At 40.6% G+C, this 19111-nt stretch overlaps 1 protein-coding gene across 1 annotated transcript in view; it reads right to left on the bottom strand.

Moving 5' to 3' along the window:
• The window catches only part of LOC126094937 (1-phosphatidylinositol 4,5-bisphosphate phosphodiesterase-like), a 524263-nt gene that overhangs the window by 75769 nt on the left and 429383 nt on the right, over positions 1 to 19111 (bottom strand). Inside the window, exon 19 of the mRNA XM_049909585.1 lies at positions 632 to 809. Within this exon, the coding sequence (XP_049765542.1) occupies positions 632 to 809 (178 nt within the window). The remainder of the gene's footprint in view (positions 1 to 631; positions 810 to 19111) is intronic.

The raw sequence follows: 19111 nt of genomic DNA, 5'->3' as shown, positions 1-19111 counted from the left end.
CCTGGTACACTGCTTTAATCTTACACATACATACTTGGACTCAGCCCACAGTAAACTTGCAGTCAGTAACTGACTATATATTGACAAAGAAAAACACCTGTATCAGATGGTTTGAAGTATGTTAGAGTGCAAAGAGGAGCATCCTGTAGATTAGATCACTTTTTAGTGAAAGGGGATGTTTATTTTTCTTTTACAATACACAAACAACAAGACAGGGACAGAACAGCAATGAGTAGCATTGCCGCAGGTATGGTGAAAAAAGCTGTGACAATGAATCTTGTACACACTGGGATTGGAAGGGAAATTTCAAAATAATCTATGCTGAAAAAACTGATCTGGCAAACCCTTTAAGATAGATGGCAGTTACCTTGTAAAAGCCAACTTACAAATTATTATGTGAGGAATCTAGGAATGTATTATAGCCTCATACATTTTGCTAGGGACCGCAAGGCAAAATTAGATTAACTGTAGTATACGAAGAGGAATTTAAGTAGTCATACTTTGCACATTTCATATGTGAATGGAACAGGAAGAATCTCTAACACCCGTCAAAATGAGATGTACTCTGTGCGATGCATTTCATGGTGGTCTGCAGAGTTTGTATGTATATGTAGACTGGTATGCAACTCACCTGCGGCCCTTTGTGAGCTCCTCAATGGCAGCACACTGTTCACTCTGGGCAGCGAGGCTGTCCCGGTGCTGCCGCCTATGCAATGCCTCCAGCTCCTTCTGCTGCCGTCGTGCAGACTTCTGGTAGACTTTCTCAGCTCGTAACGAGTCTAGTGTGATTGCATCAAACTCCATCTCCTCTGTTAATAAATTGTTCCCATAAGTTAAGTGCATGATTTTATAAAAACACTGCCTGACTAAAAAGTGTAGCACCAATAAGGGAAGAGGAAACAAAATAAAACTTCATGTTATAACAGTGATTACAAAATCAAGTCAAATTTGCAAAGAATGTGACAGTATTAGTTCACTTATGAGTATGATGTATTACACAACATGTGGCCTGGATGCACACACTGTTTCAGTTGAGAGGGGTGTCATTAAGCCACTGTATCCTCTCCTGAGGCAAGCTGGTACACAGCTGTTGTAAATGGTCCTTGATATACTGGACTGGAATGGAGTTGACCCCCAGGCTGATTCCACACGTGTTCATTGGGGAAAGATCTGGGATCTTGCTGGCCATGAGAGTACCTTAACCCTATGCAGACAGTTCATATAGACCAAGTGTGGACAAACATTGTCCTGTTGAAAATAGTGCCACAGTACTGTCACACAAGAGGTAACACACAGGGATGTCTTTGACATGCCATTGTGGCATCAGAATTCCCAGCTATGACCTGAAGTCATATCCCAATGTATGTGCTCACCAAGACACCAGGAGTACCACCATTGTGCCCTCCCACAACAATGGAACCTCTCCCCAGGTCACCACTATACTCAGCAATGATGGTCATCTGGGTCAGTAGAAAATTGTGACGTATCACTGAAGACAATGTAATGCCATTCATCGGCAGTCCGTGCTTCCCAGTTATGGCACCAATTCAAACAGGTGTTTGTGTCCTGGCATTACTGGCAGCCAACACATAGGACAGTGATTCCCTGGTCTGCATGCTACTAGTCTCCGACCAATGGTGTGGGATGACACAGAATGTTGCAGGGAGGCAATTATTTGTTCCCAGATGGCTAACACAGATGTCAATGAGTTAGGATGTGCTTGGTGCACAATATGGCAATTCTCCTTTTTGGTGCCCTGATGTAATTGGCTGGAAGCTTGACAATGAGTATGCCTGCTCAAACACTCCTAGGCAGTGAAATATGGGCCTTCTGTCACACCTAAATTCTCAACAAATCTGGATATTTCATGATTCAGCCAACTGTACAAATGGAGACGTCCAATGAGGCCCCTTTCTCACTCTGTAAGGTGCTGATAATGCTGTCTCACACGAACACATGACATCTACATGTCCTTCATAGTGATCACTCAACTCAACATCTGATGCTGTTCACACCCCTTATGTATCCTATCAGGATTGATAACAACACAAAAACAACTAATGCACTCTGGTGGCTGTGCTACCAGTCACAGAGCAATTGCAATTCTCACCATTTACATACCCATCCATGGTGAGTATTGTACAAAGTAACACTGATATCCAACAATGTATTCTGGGTACTTTACTTTTTATGTCAACCAGTGTATATTCTCTGCTGGCCTTTAAAATTGTGACACCAAGAAGGGTAGCAAATAAAGGAAGTTTACTATAATACACAGTACATTATGAAGAATAAATTGTTAAACTTTTAGTTGGTTTGGGTGTACACATGGTGCCATCTCAGGCAGCAACAACAGCTCTAAACCTTCTGGTTATCAACCCAAGTTGAGTTTGGATGAGAGAGATATGTACGTTATTCCATGCTGCTTAAGCTCTGTGCCAAAATTCATCAATTGTAGCAGCTTGCAAGTGGTGGCATGCTAGTCTTCTGGGAACTTATTACCTGAAGTTTTCACTAGGTGAGAGATCTGGAGAACACACCAGCCACGACAACAGTTGAATTCCCTTTGTATCACAGTAAGTCAGGGAAACATGGGCCTTGCTTTACCTTGCTTAAACATAATGTTATACAGATGCTGAAGATGGGCCCCAGCCGCAAGCCTTAACATGGACATGCAATGGCCACTGTCCAAATTATCAGTTATGTGAACCAGAAATGATTCTGTTGTGCACCTAATCACATCCCAAACCATCATGCCAGAAGCCATATGATGTTGACAAATGTGGTCTAGCAATGCTCATTCTCCTTGGAACCTCCTCACAAGAAGCCAGAAGCCTGTAGCTGTCACGGCTATCCACCATCAGAGAAGAAATACCCAGTCAAATTATTTGGTAAATGTTGGCTACCATCAGGAAGACACCTCAGCGGCACAACAGCAATAATATTTTGATAATGTGCCTCTTGTCTCATTATCTGCTGTCAATATTTACCCAATGATGAGTGCCCACTAATAGCAGCATGAAAAACGTAGTTTGACTTCTGGGAAAAAAGTGCATAAAATATCATTTTCAAAGCAATGTAACAGCGTTAAGCCAGCCGGGAACACCAGAAGAATCCTGAAGTAGATCGCAGCAGAATGGACAAAACACTGAGTTTATCAACTTTTGAAAAGTAATATGCTGCAGCCTAACAGCCTCAGAAGGTTTTACCGTCAATGTGTGAAGACGAGAGGACCCCCATGAAAACTAATAGAGCAGTGAAGCTTTGTGAAAACATTTGTAAGGGCACATGTAAGAGAAATAAGTAAACCATTGAAAGAAACACATTTTACTTTTCACAGGAGAGGGTAACACTTGTTAATTGTGTACCATGTTTATGTTCCATATTATAAACAATACTCAATGTCACATTATCTGCATGCACAACAGCCTGGGACCACACTACAGATACCATTGCACAGTTGTTCGCAACACTTTTCAAACGTTGGTCCGTGGAATGTTCAGCTGTAGTGACACAGCTCTTGCAGTGCTTTAAAATCACACATTTCATACAGCATTGTTAGCCATGGCAACAGTAACTTCTCCAACAATTTGTGGTACAATTGTCCATCAGCCTCTCCCAGGAGAAATTCACAAATGTCCAGTTAATTCAAACTGAGACAACACTGGTGAGGAAACAGGACCTCTCAATATTCCACTAATGCATCAATACTTGCAAAGAATAGCAGGACAATTTTATGACCAAAGCCTTTCTCACCTTGTCCAGATCCATGTTGACTGTCTGCATCTGTAGTGTACACTGATGCCTATGTTTCAATCTTACATCACTGTGCCAGTCCAGTAACTACTAACAATGCAAACCCTGCAGCACCAAGTCTGAACATCATTCCTATAAAGTTAGATACCGATATGGTATATAGTTTTTCATCTATGCTGGCTCAAGTACTGAAAGTTTAATAATAACCACCTTTATTTGTTGACACCCCCTTACAAATGGTGAAATTACCATCACAATAAAATAAGAGAAATCAAGTACTGTAATGAAAGATTTACATATTCATTATGCTCGTAAGTAATTTGAGAGTGGAGAAGCAGAAAAATAGACTGAAAGTCGTTTCATGAATTGCTACTCACCATAAATATGACACGTTGAGTTGCTGACAGGCAAAACAAAAAGTCTGTTACACATTTAGCTTTTGGCCAAAGCCTTCTTCAGGAAAAAAAAAAAAAAAAATGTGTGCAGGCACGTGCGTGTGCACTCACTCACTCACTCACACACACACACACACACACACACACACACACACACACACACACTCACACAAAAGCAAGTGCATCTCATGCACATACAGCTGCCATCTCCAGCAAGCTCAATTCATGCGCACATGATGACCATCTTCATCACCTCCAGAAATCAACTGCAGTGTTGGATCAAAGTAGAAAACTGAAGGTGGGGCAGCAGCAGAGGGAGAGAAGAGAACTGTCTACTGGAGCATGCAGGGAAAATGTGGAGGCATGACAAGTCTGCTAGGTACAGCATTGGGAGGCAGGGAGATGGAGATGGACAGGGGATGGAGAGTGGAAAAGGAGAGGACCATGGAAGGGGAAAGATGAGTGGATGCACTGGCAGAGAGCAGGACACAATGAGGGTGTAGGAACATGAAAATGGAGGAGGTGGTGAGGGGACACAAACATAGCCCACATTGTGAAGCAGCCATTGAAATGATGTGTGTTATGTTCAGTTGCATGTTGTGCCGTAAGGTGGTTTACTTTGCTCTTGATCACAGTTTGCTGGTGGCTGTTCATCAAGGTGGACATCAGGTTGGTAGTCATACCAATGTAAAAAGCTGTGCAATGATTACAGTGGAGCTGGTAAATGACATGGCTGCTTTCACAGGTGGCCCAGCCTCTAATGGAGTAGGATAAACCTGTGACAAGACTGGATCAGGAAGTGCTGGGTGTGTGGAATGGGCAGATCTTGCACCTGGGTCTTTCACAGGGATATGATCCTTATGACAAAGGGTTGGGATTGGGAGTGGCATAGGGATGGACTGGGGCATGGTGGAGGTTGTTTGGGTGATGGAACACCACTTTAGGAGGGGTGGGAAGGTTCTTGGGTAGGACATCTCTCATTTCAGGGCATGACGATACGTAAACAAAGCCCTGACAAAAGATGTGGTTCAGATTTTCTGGTCTGAGTTGGTAGTGGATGATGAAGGGGGCTCTCCTTTGTAACTGGTCTCGGGGGTGATGGGATAGCTGGGGGAGTGTGGGGAAATGGTATAGGAGATCTGTTTCCAGACTAGGTCTGAAGTATAGTGCCTGTCTGTGACAGCCTTGGTAGACCTTCAGCATACTTGGCAAAGGAGTACTTGTCACTGCAGATACATGATACCAGGGTGGCCATGCTGTATGGGAGGGATTTTTTGTTTTGGAAGGAATGGCAGCTGTCAAACTGCAGGCACTGTTGGTGGTTGGTGGGTTTAAAGTGGACAGAGGTGTGTATAGAGCCATCAGAGAGGAGGACCAGGTGAAACAGATGGTTGTAAAGGAATGATTTTTCCATGATTATCAAAACAACTTACTTGATAAAAGATCATTCTAAAGTTTTGTCTGGCATTGCATAAATATTTAACTCATAACAAGTATACGTTTAAAGTGTCTATATCCTTCAAATATAATGGACAAATTCTGAAATTCACATACTGTGTAGATGTCTACAATACCTCTGACTGATAATTTGTTCCCAGAACCTTAGGCCCCCTACAAAACCTGATTCCATCAAACTCCTGACCCCACCGACACCCCGCACCGCTACCTTCTACCTTCTTCCTAAAATTCACAAACCCAATCATCCCGGCCGCCCCATTGTAGCCGGTTACCAAGCCCCCACAGAACGTATCTCTGCCTACGTAGATCAACACCTTCAACCCATTACATGCAGTCTCCCAACCTTCATCAAAGACACCAACCACTTTCTCAAATGCCTGGAATCCTTACCCAACCTGTTACCCCTGGAAACCATCCTTGTAACCATTGATGCCACTTCCTTATACACAAATATTCCGCACATCCAGGGCCTCGCTGCGATGGAGCACTTCCTTTCACGCCGATCACCTGCCACCCTACCTAAAACCTCTTTCCTCATTACCTTAGCCTGCTTCATCCTGACCCACAACTTCTTCACTTTTGAAGGCCAGACATACCAACAATTAAGTGGCACAGCCATGGGTACCAGGATGGCCCCCTCGTATGCCAACCTATTCATGGGTCGCTTAGAGGAAGCCTTCTTGGTTACCCAGGCCTGCCAACCCAAAGTTTGGTACAGATTGATTGATAACATCTTCATGATCTGGACTCACAGTGAAGAAGAACTCAAGAATTTCCTCTCCAACCTCAACTCCTTTGGTTCCATCAGATTCACCTGGACCTACTCCAAATCCCATGCCACTTTCCTTGACATTGACCTCCACCTGTCCAATGGCCAGCTTCACACGGCCGTCCACATCAAATCCACCAACAAGCAACAGTACCTCCATTATGACAGCTGCCACCCATTCCACATCAAACGGTCCCTTCCCTACAGCCTAGGTCTTTGAGGCAAACGAATCTGCTCCAGTCCGGAATCCCTGAACCATTACACCAACAACCTGAAAACAGCTTTCGCATCCCGCAACTACCCTCCCGACCTGGTACAGAAGCAAATAACCAGAGCCACTTCCTCACCCCCTCAAACCCAGAACCTCCCACAGAAGAACCACAAAAGTGCCCCACTTGTGACAGGATACTTTCCGGGATTGGATCAGACTCTGAATGTGGCTCTCCAGCAGGGATACGACTTCCTCAAATCCTGCCCTGAAATGAGATCCATCCTTCATGAAATCCTCCCCACTCCACCAAGAGTGTCTTTCTGCTGTCCACCTAACCTTCGTAACCTCTTAGTTCATCCCTATGAAATCCCCAAACCACCTTCCCTACCCTCTGGCTCCTACCCTTGTAACCGCCCCCAGTGTAAAACCTGTCCCATGCACCCTCCCACCACTACCTGCTCCAGTCCTGTAACCCGGAAGGTGTACACGATCAAAGGCAGAGCCACGTGTGAAAGCACCCACGTGATTTACGAACTTACCTGCCTACACTGTGACGCATTCTATGTGGGAATGACCAGCAACAAACTGTCCATTCGCATGAATGGACACAGGCAGACAGTGTTTGTTGGTAATGATGATCACCCTGTGGCTAAACATGCCTTGGTGCACGGCCAGCACATCTTGGCACAGTGTTACACTGTCTGGGTTATCTGGATACTTCCCACTAACACCAACCTATCTGAACTCCGGAGATGGGAACTTGCCCTTCAATATATCCTCTCTTCCAGTTATCCACCAGGCCTCAATCTCCGCTAATTTCAAGTTGCCGCCACACATACCTCACCTGTCATTCAACAACATCTTTGCCTCTGCACTTCCACCTCAACTGACATCTCTGCCCAAACTCTTTGCCTTTGAATATGTCTGCTTGTGTCTGTATATGTGTGGATGGATATGTGTGTGTGTGCGCGATTGTATACCTGTCCATTTTTCCCCCTAAGGTAAGTCTTTCCACTCCCGGGATTGGAATGACTCCTTACCCTCTCCCTTAAAACCCACATCCTTTCATCTTTCCCTCTCCTTCCCTCTTTCCTGACGAAGCAGCCATTGGTTGCGAAAGCTAGAATTTTGTGTGTATGTTTGTGTTTGTTTGTGTGTCTATCGACCTGCCAGCGCTTTCTTTTGGTAAGTCACATCACCTTTGTTTTTAGATATATTTTTCCCACGTGGAATGTGTCCCTCTATATATATACATATATAGGAGGAAGGGGAGGAGTAACACTTCATCAAAAAACTGGCAGAAGAAGCACCCCAAATCTGCTCTGGAATCCACGGGGTAGTGGTCAGCATGTGTTCACCCAGTTGGTGTAGCTGCTCGATGCTCTTCTTGATCTCAACAATCAAGTCATAAACATGTGACCTTCACAGAATATCACCACAAAACAATTTTCAATTTGAATAAGCATGATGGAACAAAAGGAAAGAAATCCACTACCCCAGGCACCAGTCTCTAGACTGAATCTTCTTGGTCATCAGATTCTGGGGGACCAGGAACGTCATGTGCAGAGGAGTCCGAGCTTCTCAAAATCTCTAAGACCAAAAGAGAAAAACTACATAGGAACTCTCAACACAAACACACTTTACAAAGTAGGTTAACTCAAACAACTCACAAATACTATGGAAAAACTCCACATAAAAATCCTTGCGACTCAAGAAACACGATTTACTGAAAGAAATCATTTTGATTCAGGAAACTTCAGAATCTATAAAGGAAAACCTGCAGTCCAGCTGAACAAGGCACCCAAACAATTTGGCACAGCTTTTGTTGTGCACAAATCAATTATAGACTCAATAATAAACTTCCATTCAACATCAGAAAGAATCTCGACAGTCTCAGTAAAATCTGGAAACAAGGCATACATACTGATAAATGCACATGCCCCCACAAATGATTACAATAGAAAAGATCCACAGGCAATAGATGACTTCTGGGAACTGATGTGTTGGTAGAAGAGCCAACACCGTGTTGCTAAAGGAGGCCGCAGACTGGCGTGAGGTCTGGAACAGTTAAATGAGTTGAGTCTAGTAAATAAAGTACGTAGTTGCTTGAATACTTAACTTTAATCCATAATTGGAGAACATCGGTCTGACGGTACAGGCATCAAGATAAATACATAGTAAAGGATAAAGGCGCCTTGCTAGGTCGTAGCAAATGGCGTAGCTGAAGGCTATGCTAACTATCGTCTCGGCAAATGAGAGCGTAATCCGTCAGTGAACTGTCTCTAGCTAAGTCGGCTGTACAACTGGGTGAGTGCTAGGACGTCTCTCTCTAGACCTGCCGTGTGGCGGCGCTCGGTCTGCAATCACTGACAGTGGCGACATGCGGGTCCGACATATACTAGCAGACCGCGGCCGATTTAAAGGCTACCACCTAGCAAGTGTGGTGTCTGGCGGTGACACCACAGGAACTACTGGAGGAAACCTCTCATCACATGAAAATTATTTTAGGAGATTTCAATGAACAACTTGGCAAAGAGAAAAAATTCAGGAAAACAATGGGAATTCATACAGCTCACAAGAGAACAAATAAAAATGGTGAGAGACTGATAAACTTCTGTAAAAATTTTGATCTTAAAATCATGTCTACACAATTCCTTAAACCTGTAAACAAACTTACAACATGGAAATCACCAAATTCAACTTTGGGTGAATTTCAGATAGACCATGTTGCCATGTCTAATAAGAACACCAAAGAAATACTCAATGTATGAACAAGAAACCATCTGCTGCAAATAAAGATTAGAATTTAACCTAACAGAAAGAAACCACCAACGAGCAAAACAGTTAGAATTGATCCAGAATACCTTAAACTTAACAAGAGGGAAATTCTCCAGGAAATTGGGCAATCAAATGCAACAAACTGGAAGGAACTTGCAGAAGTATTGAAAAACACTATGAAATTTGACAAACCCCCAAGAAAGAGAAAACACAGATGGTGCAACAGTGCATGTGATCAAGCAATAGAAGAAAGAATACAAGCTTGGAAAACTTTCAGTAGCAACAAAACTACAGAAAAATGGCAGGAAGTTTTGTGAATACAGAAGAGTTCATCCAAGGCAATATGAAGACAAAAATGTAGATATGATATAAGCTGGCTTATAGAAATTGAAGAAGAATTTATCGAGAACAACATCAGAAATTTTTACAAAATTTTCAAAGAAAACCTAACAAGGTATCAACCACCTAATCTGTGCTCTTGCTGGCCTGATGGATCACTGGAAACCAACCCTAAAAAGAACTGTCAAATTTTAGCTAAATATTTTCATTCACTTTTTAAATGCGAGTCTCGGAAAGAACAACTAGATTTTGGAAAACCCACATCCAATCCCGATTCAAATCCACCATCACTTAAAAGAGGTAAAGGAAACAATCAATTATTTGAAGAACAACAAATCTCCAGGGGAAGACGGAATCATAGCAGAAGTATGGAAATTAAATGACAGTAATCTCACACAAGCAACCCACAGAATTATATCAAATATTTGGGAAACTGAACAAATACCTGCAGAGTCGAAATGTGCATTAATTCACCCTCTCCACAAAAAAGGTGCAAAAACTGATCCAAATAATTACGGGGGAATTTCACTGCTCCCTTTAATATACAAAATTCTTTCAAAGGCCCTGTTAAAGAGACTAGAAGAATAAGCGGACCAGTTAAAAGGGGAGTATCAGGCAGGGTTTTGCAAAGGTCGATCTTGCATCGAACAGATATGGAACTTAAAAACAATTTCGCAAATGAGAAGATGTACTGTGGTGCATGAGAAGATGTAATGTGGCAACTTTTGTCTATTTTAAAAAGGTTTACGATTCAATAGATAGACAAATATTATTTCATCCGTTAGAGGAGTTCTGGATTGACAGGGGGGGGGGGGGGAATTGATGGTTCAAATGTCACTGAGCACTATGGGACTTAACATCTGAGGTCAAACTTGCGACCGTGGCGGTCACACGGTTCCAGACTGAAGTGCCTAGAACCGCTCGGCCATTCCGGCCGGCTTGACAGGAAAACAAGGTCAGTTATTCAACAGGCATTAACAGATACAGCCTCCAAAGTTAAATTCATGGGAGAAACATCAGAAGCATTTCATATCCATACTGGTGTTTGCCAAGGAGATGGGATGTCCCCCCTTCTGTTTAACATGGTTCTGAAAATATTATGAGGACATGAGAAAAGGAAATAAAAGTAATTCAGCTTGGGATTAAAGAAGAGCAGAGAATTAGGGTGAAGTGTCTGGCTTTCGCAGACGATCTTGCCATTCTAATGAACAATAGAGAGGAAGCCAAATGTGAATTGGAAAAACTATATGAAATCTCACAGAAAACTGGGCTACAAATCTCCTATGAGAAAACACAGTATATGGAAAACAAACCTGTAGATAATCTCCCCATTACTACTCAATACAGGAAAGTGGCACAAGTTGCCCACTTCAGATATCTGGGAGAGATAATCCAACCATCAGGACTGAACTCAATAGCCAATAAAGATAGAATCTCCAGATTACAAAAAGCTTATAAGCTCACTTGGTATCACTATAATAAGAAATCTATTTCTGTCAATGTGAAACTAAGGCATTACAACACAGTAGTCCTACCAGAAGCACTTCATGCTGCAGAAACTACAGTGATTCATGGTCATATAAAGATCAGAGAGATTGAAAAGCAGGAAAGAAAAACTCCGAGGAAAATATATGGACCAGTGTTTCGGGATGGAATTTGGATGAAGAGGCCAACTAGAGAGATTTACAAAATCAAAGAAACAATAGCAGACACCATTAGAAAGAGAATGATGAAATTTTATGGTCATGTCATCAGGATGAATAAAGGCGGGCTCACAATACAAATCTTTGAGATAGTAAACAAGAGCAAAAAAAAGACAAAGTGGATCACTGAAGAAGAAGACATTAAAGAACTGGGGATCATACATGACAACATAAACAACAGAGAACAGTTTAGAAACATTATAAAGAAACTCACACTAAAACAAGAACATAAGGAGAACAGAACGGGAAAAAGATGGTCGGAAGAATGCAAGAGAGAACGCAGTGAACATATGAAGAGAATTTGGGAAGAACAAAGTAAGAAGAAGAAATCATGACTACTCAAGTTCAATTGCTCTCTCAAAAGGGAATAACCAAAAGTCTGTAAATACATTAGTAATAAGATATCTAATGCATGAGTAGAACCTACTTCCAAGAGCGTAACAACACCAATGTACGTGTGATATGACTTCTGACCGATCATTGCATTTGTGTTTGTTTACATCAGGTTTATTCTTGTGATGAACAGAGTATAGTAAAGGTGTATCAACTGGAGCAGGGAGTGGTGGGGAAGGGGGGTCACTTGCTCTCCAACTTCCAAGTCTTGGGGGGATGGGAGGGAGAGTAGGACAAGATTTGGTGTCTATCCTATCCCCTCCCCAAAATTGACTTGACTAGCTACATAAACTATGGGCAGAGCCACATATAATGAATCTGTGATAAGTGTTTTCATTGATAGCAGGTTTTGCTTATGGCTGAATCAAACTTTCACATCCTTGAGGGTAATATGCATCAGACAACGTTAAACATCTTATACTTCAAATACGTTCTGTTCCATCCTGTTGTAAGATTCCACAGAGGAATGGAAGATCTAGTAAGTCAGAATAGTTTGTTTCTTATCCACAAATACATTATGAAGAAAAGAGTGGCAATGTTCTCTGTTGTGGTAGCATTAGGTCTATACTCAAGTTGAGCAACAGAAGACCACAGAAAGTAACACCTTTTTTTAAAGATGGTTCCTGTAACTGGAAGTAAGCTAAATATTACTTCAAAATAGATGAGAAGAGACTTTTTCACTAAGAGATTGCCATAGTTATTCAGCATAATGAAAGCAGAACACCTATGGTCATCCAAGACATGTTACATCTGCTGGCCAACAGGAGTAAGCTAGCACCCCTTTGTTAGTGACTATTAGTTCACAATGGTTACTGGATTGAACAGGAAAGGCACTCAGAGTTCATAAAACAGTCACTGGAAATCTCATGACACTTCTGGGGCTGACACGGATGGGGCTGCTAAGTAAGTTCAACTTGATTTCTAAACTGAAGGAAACACTTCACGGCATTTGCTTCAGAACTGCTACAAAATCGTTGGGCAATAGAAGGCGCTGCTCGAACTGTCAACATAACTGGCACTGTTAAGAGTATCCTACGGCTTCCACATCGCTGGCAACAGTTTATACACAATGCTGGTGACTACTCTGAAGGTCAGTAAAACTTTGAAACACGTATCTATTTTGTATGAGCTGTAAATAAATAGTTTCCACTATTAAAGTTCCAACCCACATATAAAAACTTCTACATTTTATGGAATTATGAAAGATTCAACATCAGATACATTTCAGCAGGACCAGTTCACTCTTTCTGTATGTTTCAATGATTGTGAAATGCTCAAAATAAAAGAAATTGTTCTGGGTCTATACAGTCTGCCACACTCCAGGGCACAAACATGGCAACTATCACTAAAGATATTATTCTAAGACTCTCACTAGAAATGATGTTCCCGTGTACCTTCTGTTTTATTGGTATAGCCAATACGTCTGGGTGAAACTCAGGTGTAAAGAAAATCCTTCATCAAAACCAGACAAAAAGCTATACCATGCACTGCAGTGACCACTGTTTTGATCTTGCATTACATTCAAAAGGAAAAAGGTATAAGCAGATGTTGTGTTACCATCTGGTGTCACTGAAATGAATCCAAATTTGACATTTCAATTTAAACTGCGCCTACCATGCAAGGGGCCCTGGATTCGATTCCCAGCAGGGGACTGGGTGCTGTGTGTCCTCCATCATCATTTTCATCATCATTGACACGCAAGTTGCTGAAGTGGCATAAACTAAAAAAGACTTGCAATACGGCAGCCGAACCCCGATAGGGGATATCCTGGCCAATAAATACCATACGAACATTTCATTTCAAGTCACAAAATCAATGTACCACTTGCTATTAATTACAATTTTCAACAAAAACTGATTTGTTGATTTCAGCAACCTAATAAAACAGCAGATATAGAGTTAATGCCATGATCGCAGGAAGGTGCAACTCTAGTTCCCATAGTGGGGAAGGCTACAACATTTACTGATATGAACTAACCCAGAGTTTGGGCTAGGCTACAGATCAATCTCTCCCCACACCCAAGTTTTCAGAGTAGGGACAGGGGCTGTGAGGGGGGGAGTGCAATATAGTACTCTATCCAGAAGTTTACACATAGTATCTTACTTTGACTGCATAATAAACTACTAAACAAAAATGAAAGCTAAATCCCTGATAGGATCTAAGGTCACCATATTTATCTGCCAACATCATATTTTCTGACACTTTATTCCAACAAATTCTATGAAAAGATTAATTTTGGAGAGAGTACTTTAATGCGATGTTTGTTTGCTTTGCTGGGTGCTTAATGTTTTTCATACTTTCCAATCTAAACTCGAGTCATTGAATGTTTTGTGTGTGTGTGTAATATGCAGTGATTATAAGCCCATAAAATGAAATTGTGATGTTCCCATTGTAACATTACAAGTCAAGATAGCTGTAACGGAAATTGAATAGCGGAAAGTTATCATTAAAAATGCACGCCGCGCGATTTAATTGAATGGTGTAAAGTTATCATTAAAAACGCACGCCGCGCGATTTGTGACGATTTGTTTGGTCATAATAGTAGTAACATGCTTTTCAATACAATTAAAATATAACAGCGATACCTGTTTAGTGTTATTGGAAACAATATGTAGTAAATTAATGAGTAAGGTAGCCGATCCTATAAGAAGAGGTGAAATTGGGCATATTAAGGTGTTTTGCTTTATGTCGACTAAGCCCATGATACGGCGTCCTTTTTTCCGTTTACTCATAGAAAACAAAAAACAAATAAGTAACGAAGTGCTAATTGTGCATTGTGAAAAATATAGGGGCGAATTTTAAATAGCTACAGTGTATAATCAGAGTAAATAATGGACATTCAGTTATGCGAAATAGCGGACAGCGAAGTGTGGTCATTAAATTGAGTACACCTACAGGGCGGTCAATTCCGGGATAAGTCTATTCGCATCTCACGAGGGACGCGGTATTGAGACCGGTTTTTTTTTTTTAATTATATCACGGAGAGCGGGCTTCAATTTATAAAAAGGAGAAAAGCTGTATCATTATCATTGACTGTTGGTGTTAAGCAACCAAAACCATTCATCAAAGGGTTTCGGTGAATGAGTGGTGAATGCGAAATGAAACTGTGAAAGAATTTATGTTAAATACAGCAGAAGAAACAAGACAGTTTGGTCATATCTGTTATTATTCCATCAACCGTAACATTTCTTCTCGTTGTATGAAGACTTTATAGACGATCGTTATGACAATTTGCTTTGATGGGATCTCGTTACGAGTGAAGTTTTGGGGACCTGGTCAACAGGGGATAGTTCGTAGATTTTAACTACTGCAGCTATTCTGGAATCAGGTGCTACCATGACCGTTGTGTGTTGTCAATGGCTTAAGGTCATCATATCTCATGCTCTAAGATCGACGCGCCTTTCCTCTTGGTATAATGGTGTCTCACGGTAACAACGACAACGCCGACGGCGAAGGAAGATACAGTAGAAGTGGCGCCCAATGTGCGGCTCGATCGAGGAGGATTGCTGCATCGAGTCGAGTGTCATCCGGATTCAAGAACCCTAGAGTTGGAAAATATTGTAGCAGCCAGTGAGTCTGTCCAATGAAAGAGGTATTCTTCAATAATCGCTAAAAGTGAGCGATACTACCAGCTGTGATTAAAATAACTGTATAATTATAAAAAAAAAAGAAGTTTAGACTTGTGATTTCGGTAGATAAATATATATAAATACATAGTGAAAATAAGTGTATGTCTTGGTAGTGAATAATCATGTCAAAACGAACGAAAAGAATACATGATAATGTGCAATTGAGTAGAGTAATGAGTAGAGAGAGAGAGGAAAGTGAAGAGGATATGGATGATGCATCCCATGAGCTCAATCTGGGACAGGAGACATGTACAGATAATAATACAGTTATTGATTTAGAGCCATTAGGAGATTCAAATACAATGATAAGTAAGGTAAGCAGCGTGGGAGAACATAAAGATCTTGAGGTTTCGGAAGTAGATCAGCAAGTTGATCCTCAAAATGGAAATATTAATCAAAAAATGTTTGATATGCTGGTATCAATAAATACTCAAATGGGTGTAATGAATGGAAGACTTGGTTCACTAGAAAAAGATACTAAGCAATTAAAAGAGGACAATCAAAAGTTAAACGAAAAATTTGAGGCCAAATTTGGTTCATTAGAAGTTAAAATGGATTCTTTGGAAAGCAAACTGAACACCTTTGATTATAAACTGGAAAATACTAAGAAAGAATTAAAGGCGGACTGGGAGACTCAAGTAAATGCGAAATTTGGAGAACTATATGTAGAGTTTTCTAACACCTTAGAAAGGCAATATAATAATTTAATGGGAAAACTTCAGGACGTAGAAAAGAAATATGAGGTAGTTTCGAAGAGTTATGATGGCCTGTCCAATAGGATGGTTAAGTGTGAAAGCAGCTGTTTCAATGCTAGTGCACAGATAGAAGAGCTTTCGAAACAAATAGTCGAGTTTGAGTCCGATGCTCGTAAGGGGATTGACAAGTATTTAGTAGATCAAACTAAAAGACTTGACAAAGATCTATCTGAATGGATAGAAATAAAAGGAAATGAAATTGTAGACAAGGTTAAGACTACTATTGGATCCCAGCCAAATGAAAATATCAATGAGCACCTAAGTAGAAATTATGAATTAATTAAGCTCTTCACTAGCTAAATTCAAAAAATAAAAGAGAAAATCGTTGATGAGTTACCTAAATGGCAAAAGGAAACCAATCATAAATTGGCGGAGTTAGAAAGAAAGTCATCACAAAATTTGTTGACAGAGGACGAACGTTCAGAGAATAGGTCAAAAAACAACCGAACATGTGAAAATACGAAGTACAATTGTGGTGAAAATTTGCATTGGGAAGTTGATGATTCGGTTGGTAAAGATGATGATTCTTTTGGTCAGCGAGGATATTTGTCTTCTTTAAAGGTGGAGAACAGCATTTTTAAAAGTAGACAATTCCCAATATTCTCCACTGGAAAGAACAACCTGCATCCAAAAATCTTTATCAATAATTTCAAAAGAATATTTCCACATAGCTGGTCAGAACACGATCGACTTCAATTTATAGTATCCAAAATTACCGGAGAAGCCGCATTATGGGCCGCTGAAGTAATTGAAAGTTGCCATACTTGCGCTGAGTTTGAACAACTTTTTTTGGCTAAGTACTGGTCATTGAGTAAACAAGAGAAATTAAGAAAAGAGGTTTACCAACCTGAGTATTTTAACAGTAAAAGGAGTACTTTAAGGCAATATTTTGAAAAGTACATAAATAAGACACGTTATTGGAGTGATCCAATTTCTCACAAGGAAGTGATCAGAATTTTGAAGGGAAGGTTGCCCATAAATATACGTGAAAAGTTAATAAATGTTCCTGACCACGATGTAGAACAGTTCTTGTCGGTGATTGACTCTATAGATATGATTATGGAAGACGCAAGACAAATGAGTAGTAATCAAATGTTGACTCACACTCATAGTAATACGAATAATTATAATAATAATAATAATTTAACGTATGATAATAATAATACCGAAAACCGGGTCAAACCCGCATCACAGGAGCGTGGACAATCTTCATCCTATGGTTGCAATAAAAATAATTATTATAATAAATATAGAAGAGATACTTACTGTGCTAGAGGTAAACCTCGATATGGTGACGCAAATGTGCATAGCAGTGATATTAATAAGAGTAACAGGTACCCAAGTGATGATCCCAATTGTATTCGACCTTGGGAAGATAATTCGAAGCATAATGTTCATCGGCAGGATGGAACAAATGCCTCGAGTCCTCATCCAGCACAAGGAGTTATACCAATGGGCGAAGGAGCCTCCAATGTGCGACGGGGTGAATACCATAACTCGGATCATACTGTACGGATTGTGGAAGTTCATGAACCCCCACTGATGACTCAACGAGATAGATTAAACTAATACCAGTCACCAAATGCCTTCCTAGGATGACTGGAAAGGAGAAGGAAGGCAGGCATCAATTTGAACTGAGAGTATTAAGGTACAATAATGATCAGGATATAAGGAATGAATTAATTGAAGAAAAACCTGAAGTTTCTAATAAATGTGGACAAATTTTACAGGCAATAATTCCAACAAGTATAAATAATGTTGATGTTGAAATATTAATTGATACTGGAGCAACTATTAGTGTCATGACGCTGGACTGTTTAAAACAGATAAGCCGAGGGGTAAAAATACCCACTTTTCCTATCACAGGATGTACTGTGTCTGGCGCGTTCAGCGCAAAAATGCAAAAAGTTGTGAAACAGGTACATGTCGACGTTACAATACGGGGGGCTCAAATAGAAAGTACATTCCTGATTGTTCCTAAAATGACAGTGCCATGTATCTGGGGTTTGGATTTTTTATGTGAGACCGGTGCAATCATTAATTTAGAGAAAGGTGAATGTATATTTAATTCCAATGGTAATGTTTTGACAGCCACCCTGAGAAAGGGCCGAGTAATTCCAAATCAGTTGTGTATGAATCTAATGCTAAAATATGTCAGTATTGATGATGAAAATGTGTATGATATATGCCTTATTGAATGTTCTGAAGAAATGATTGATAAAATGTCATTGCAGGAAAAGGTGTTAGAATCAGAATATTTATCTGTTATCCAAAGGGACGAACTGTACTACTTGTTGGAAGCATATCAGTTGATTTTTAGTAAACGTCCGGGTATAATAAAAGACTTTGAATTCCATATAAAGACGTATGCACATAAACCCTTTTGTCATACTTCCTATTCTATCCCATGGAAAAAGAAAGAAGTAGTCAGAAAGGAAATCAATAAAATGTCAGAATGGGGTATTATCGAGCCCTCAGATTCCGAATATTGTAACCCTCTTGTGGCGGTAATTAAACCCAATGGTGACATCAGATTGGTGTTGGATGCCAGAGAGATCAATAAGATCATTATACCTGTACAAACATGACCGGAGAACCTAGAAGAGTTAGTACAAAAGTTTTATGGTGCCCGCTTCTTAACTTCTTTGGATATGCATAGTTCATATTGGCAAACTAGAATATCGAAAGAATCTAGAAAATATACTGCATTCATTTTTCTGGGCCGAAGTTACCAGTTTACCGTCATGCCATTTGGGTTGAAAATAAGCGGTGGTGTTTTCATATCGGCATTAGATACCGTACTGGGCAGAGACCTTTTGAATGAAGTTATGTTATATGTGGATGATTTGCTAATTGCTTCTGAAACTTGGGAGGAACATTTGGACTTATTAAGAAGAGTTTTTGCGAAATTTTTGGAATACCGAG

This window comes from Schistocerca cancellata, chromosome 8, assembly GCF_023864275.1.
Source record: "Schistocerca cancellata isolate TAMUIC-IGC-003103 chromosome 8, iqSchCanc2.1, whole genome shotgun sequence".
Lineage (NCBI taxonomy): Eukaryota > Metazoa > Arthropoda > Insecta > Orthoptera > Acrididae > Schistocerca > Schistocerca cancellata.
The sequence above is the reverse complement of the archived record's forward strand: the minus strand, read 5'-3'. Positions and strand labels throughout refer to the sequence as shown.